The 5,116-nt window shown below is 30.2% G+C and overlaps 1 protein-coding gene across 1 annotated transcript in view; it reads right to left on the bottom strand.

Annotated features, from left to right (window-relative positions):
* The window catches only part of LOC106464527 (protein transport protein Sec24A-like), a 64,405-nt gene that overhangs the window by 5,897 nt on the left and 53,392 nt on the right, over nucleotides 1-5,116 (bottom strand). The window contains 1 exon segment of the mRNA XM_022392258.1: nucleotides 2,706-2,879. Within this exon segment, the coding sequence (XP_022247966.1) occupies nucleotides 2,706-2,879 (174 nt within the window).

Genomic DNA, 5,116 nt, shown 5'->3' with positions numbered 1-5,116 from the left:
CTACACAATATGTCACAATAGACAGTACTACACAATATGTCACAATAGACAGTACTACACAATATGTCACAATAGACAGTACTACACAAGATGATTAGACTACAGAATATTCTACTTAATCTAGTACAGTAATACAATACATGCTCAGACTAAACAATATTACTACTCACGATACACAATGTCACAATAGACAGTGCTACACAAGATGATTAGACTACAGAATATAATACTTAATCTAGTACAGTAATTTAATATACACTCACACTAAACTTAAATAAAACAATACCAAAGTGCATGAAGTATTCTATTAATCTACATTCTTCAACTTGACAGTACTACATTATCTACTCAAATTACACTGAACCACTCACTTTTTCACAATATGTACCTCAAATACCACTTAGAAATTTAAACACCACATTTTGCTTAAACCATGCAATATTAAACTGCTTGGTCATTCAATAACATACCCATATAACTATAATCAGTTTACACAGTACTAAACTAAAAACAAAGATTAAAAACACCTTACATTAAAATATATATATAATATCACATTGTACTAAAACTATACAGTTTCACACTTCTCATTCCACACAATCAACAGAGTAAGAAACGATGGAGTAAAAAATTATGCACTCAGACAATACATTACTATATATGGATGACCAAAATACTTCATGCTAAAAATGATACACATACAAATAAGAATTTGGTGACACAAACTTTAGTATGCAAAAACCACTTGGGTATGCCCACTGCCACTTTCAAAAAACCACTTGGGTATGCCCACCGCCACTTTCAAAAAACCACTTGGGTATGCCCACCATTACCTTCAAAAATCACTTGGGTATGCCCACCGCCACCTTCAAAAACCAAACTGAAATGTGCATTGTCAAAACCAAAATACTGCAGCTGGCCAAGTGAGTTTGGTGTAGTGCACACACACACACCTATTCCTCTTCATCATTCAAAGTAACTGAGACATCAAATTAATGCACAAAGTAAACTAAAACTTTAAAAGTAATCATTAAACTTAACACTGAAAAAAAGAAATTCTTAAAGACAACTGCAAGTATCACATGACCATGACAGAAAAATAAAATGAAGCAACAGTGACTTTACAATGTCATCTTTAAGGAACCAATTTGTTGGTAAAATGATGAAAAAGTACAAATCACCATTACCTAAAGTCATCTTTAATAAACAGACATCCATTGGTCCATGCACATTTGTAAATAAATGTAAATATCAAAATGTAATAAATACAGCTTATGTATCTAACATAGTAAATTTCTAATTTTTATATTAGTTACTTTATAAAAATAAATTATATGTACACATAAACAAGAAATTAAGTACTTACTTTTGGCCAGTGAAACTTAAGCCTACTTTTTTTTTTGCAATGATGGTACTCAAACATTAAGTAAACTTTATTTATTTCAAGAATGCACTTGAGAACACAAAATAACAACCAACATAAAGTAAACAATGTCTTATAACTATTATAATTTAACTGGCTTTCTAACTAAGGCACAAGTGCCATAAAATAATCCCCTCAGTTAATCGATCTGAACTCAGCAATAACAAACTTACAATCTGTTGGTGAAATATCTAAAACTTTCTACTGAGAACAATATAACACTATAATTATAGTATTTTTGGCACTTGTGCTTAAAGTTAAAATCATAAATAATATTCAACGTTAAACTGGTACACAATTAAAAACATTTTAGTTAGGCTTATCTATGGCTTTCAAAAAGTAGACGACTCAACATGTTACAACTCCTGAGAATGACGTTGTAACGTCGAAACATGTAGAGTCGTCAACTTTCTGAAGGCCATAAATAGGCCTAAATAAAATGTTTTTAACTGTGTAGCAGTTTAACGTTGAATATTATTTATTATTTTAATATAACACTATACGTCATTCACTAAATTAAAACTTTTTCATTCTCTTGGTTATAAATGATGTAATAGAAAATGTCAGAATTATTGCCAATTTCAAAAAGAGCAGGTGTAACAGGTGGACTTGACAAGTAGATCTGGCTTTCTAGTAAATCTCCATAACAAAGAAGATTAAATGTTATAAAAATAAGACTGTCTGAATAATATCTATGCTATAATGAGTAATTTACATTAAACTCAGGACATCAGAGAGGGGTGATGAAATAATACAGAGTAAAAAATATTATGATATACATAAAAGGAGAGAGTGAGAATTCAAATATTTCCTTTCAAAATTAAAATTCATACATTATTAAAATGTGATTTACTGACAACATTTTAATATCAAGTTTATTTATATACATTGATAATAAAGTAGTTAAATGAAGTTTTGAAAGTAACTGTGCAAAAGATTGTGGTATGAGCACTTTGACCTTCCAGTTACAAGAGGGTTAACTCTTTACAACTTGGTATCTTGGATTTTCACAGGGGCAAAATAAATTTTGTAAAAAGAATGTGTGATGTATCCTCATACTACCTCCAAAATAAAACTATAACTGAAATGTCAAGGTTTTAAACTTTCTTTAACACAATAATATGATATTATGTGCTCAAATTAGACAGCAGAACAAATAAATTTCATACATGCAAAGGACAGCATTCTAGATTGTAAGACTGATGTAAACATTTCTACTATGTATACTGTTGCTACTAAACACTTATAGTAATGTAGAGGCAGAATATATTGAGATACCAACCTTTACTAGATGTGTAAAGCACAGCAGCTTGAAAACAGACATTTTTGTAGTCTGTCAAGTTCTCCTCAATAGCAACCTGTAAGCCATAACCTGCATCAGGATTCACATTGGGAAGAGACAACAAATCTGTGGACCTGACAAAGAAGTTTCCATGGAAAGTGTGGAAAGCCAAACCTGTATGTATGAAGAAAAAAAAAAGGTGCTTATTCCACTCAATTACATTGATATATGTAATAACTACCAACTTAATAATGTAAATATATCTTTAAATTACAATTCAAATTTAAAACAATAATAAATTATCCTAAAACTTCTTTAAACAAATATGGTACATTTCTTTTTATTTTACATCTATACATAATAATATATTAGATGAAAGACTAATTCGCTTCAGATAAACTTATCACAAAAATGTGTACCTTAGTACTGACAAAGGTAATGTTATGTTCTATTCATCACCATATGCTAAGGCTAAATTTAGATTTTTCTTTACAATAAGATTTGAAGAACTGATATATTTAACAACTTTTGAAGGTTTGAAACTCTACTGGTTTCATGTTCAATTTACTGACTTACAGATCATACTTTAGTTTATTACATTTGTTGTAGTTTTTGATGGTTTTGTATAAAACACATGTGATGTAACCTCTAGTGACACAAATTTCTGTTTATTTTTATTGATCTGTATGTTTTCTGTCAGTGTTTAGCTCATGAAACTATTTTATTGACAGTGTTTTATTTCAAGAACTCAAATTTTTATGTATTGTTCGATTCATTTTCTTTTAGCAGTTAACATTCTCAAATACGTTCTAAAATTTTTAATTAATTTGTTACTGTATCAAATAAATTCTAGTATGCATCTCTCTCTCTCTCTCTCTCATCATTATCTCAATTACAGATTACCCCTTATGAAATTCAGAGTTCCCATGCTTACAAACAAACATTTTTTGAAAAGCTTCCAGGAAAATCTTTGATAAAACGTAACATTCAAGTAACACTACAAGTTACAGAATCAAACGGAAAATCTTTGATAAAACGTAACATTCAAGTAACACTACAAGCTACAGAATCAAACGGAAAATCTTTGATAAAACGTAACATTCAAGTAACACTACAAGCTACAGAATCAAACGGAAAATCTTTGATAAAACGTAACATTCAAGTAACACTACAAGCTACAGAATTAAACGGAAAATCTTTGATAAAACGTAACATTCAAGTAACACTACAAGCTACAGAATCAAACTGCATGAAACATAACTAATTTTGTGGAGGAAAAAAAAAATTTTTTGTAACAGTCTTAAAAGGTTAAAAATTACAATTTCTAATAGCATCGTACAAATGAAATAAGGTTTGATATAGTCCATTAATGTAAGACATGTTAAGTGTTTCTATCTCAATAATCTCACTCTTCCTCCCATAGAAATTATATATGTCACTATTTATTTTGCATTTGGCTCATTTTATCTCTAAAAATACACAAAGTAAAAAAATCTTGAAAATTACGGTCACTTTGGTATAAAGCACTGCTGAGGTAGATGAAGTTCAGATGAGTCCTGACATTGAACTGAAATAATAACCTTTATACTTGCAGCAAATAAAAATTATTTTCTTACAATTCTAGCATGGAAACTGTAATTATGTTTATAAATTCTGTAGTATATGTGATTCGAATTACTATTTTTTTAGGAAAAAAGTTCCCCCTTTCAACACAGTAAAATGTGCAGTCGTGTATCAGGTTGTATGACAAGTCCATTATTTGTCTTTGACTTGTAAAGAAACTGATGTTAATAATAAAAAAACAGAGAATATTTCACTTTATTTCTTATTTAGCAAACCATTAATAAACAACAGCAGCAGGATCAGCAAGATGTAAAGACATTAATAAACAATAGCAGCAGCAGGATCAGCAAGATGTAAAGATGTTAATAAACAATAGCAGCAGGATCGGCAAGATGTAAAGTCATTAATAAACAATAGCAGCAGCAGGATCAGCAAGATGTAGAGTCATTAATAAACAATAGCAGCAGCAGGATCAGCAAGATGTAAAGTCATTAATAAACAATAGCAGCAGCAGGATCAACAAGATGTATGGACATTAATAAACAATAGCAGCAGCAGGATCAACAAGTTGTATGGACATTAATAAACAATAGCAGCAGCAGCAGCAGCAGGATCAACAAGATGTAAAGACATTAATAAACAATAGCAGCAGCAGGATCAACAAGATGTAAAGACATTAATAAACAATAGCAGCAGCAGGATCAGCAAGATGTAAAGACATTAATAAACAATAGCAGCAGCAGCAGGATTAACAAGATGTAAAGACATTAATAAACAATAGCAGCAGCAGGATCAACAAGATGTAAAGACATTAATAAACAATAGCAGCAGCAGGATCAACAAGATGT

This window comes from Limulus polyphemus, unplaced genomic scaffold, assembly GCF_000517525.1.
Source record: "Limulus polyphemus unplaced genomic scaffold, Limulus_polyphemus-2.1.2 Scaffold1676, whole genome shotgun sequence".
In the NCBI taxonomy this organism is placed as follows: Eukaryota; Metazoa; Arthropoda; class Merostomata; order Xiphosura; family Limulidae; genus Limulus; species Limulus polyphemus.
The sequence above is the reverse complement of the archived record's forward strand: the minus strand, read 5'-3'. Positions and strand labels throughout refer to the sequence as shown.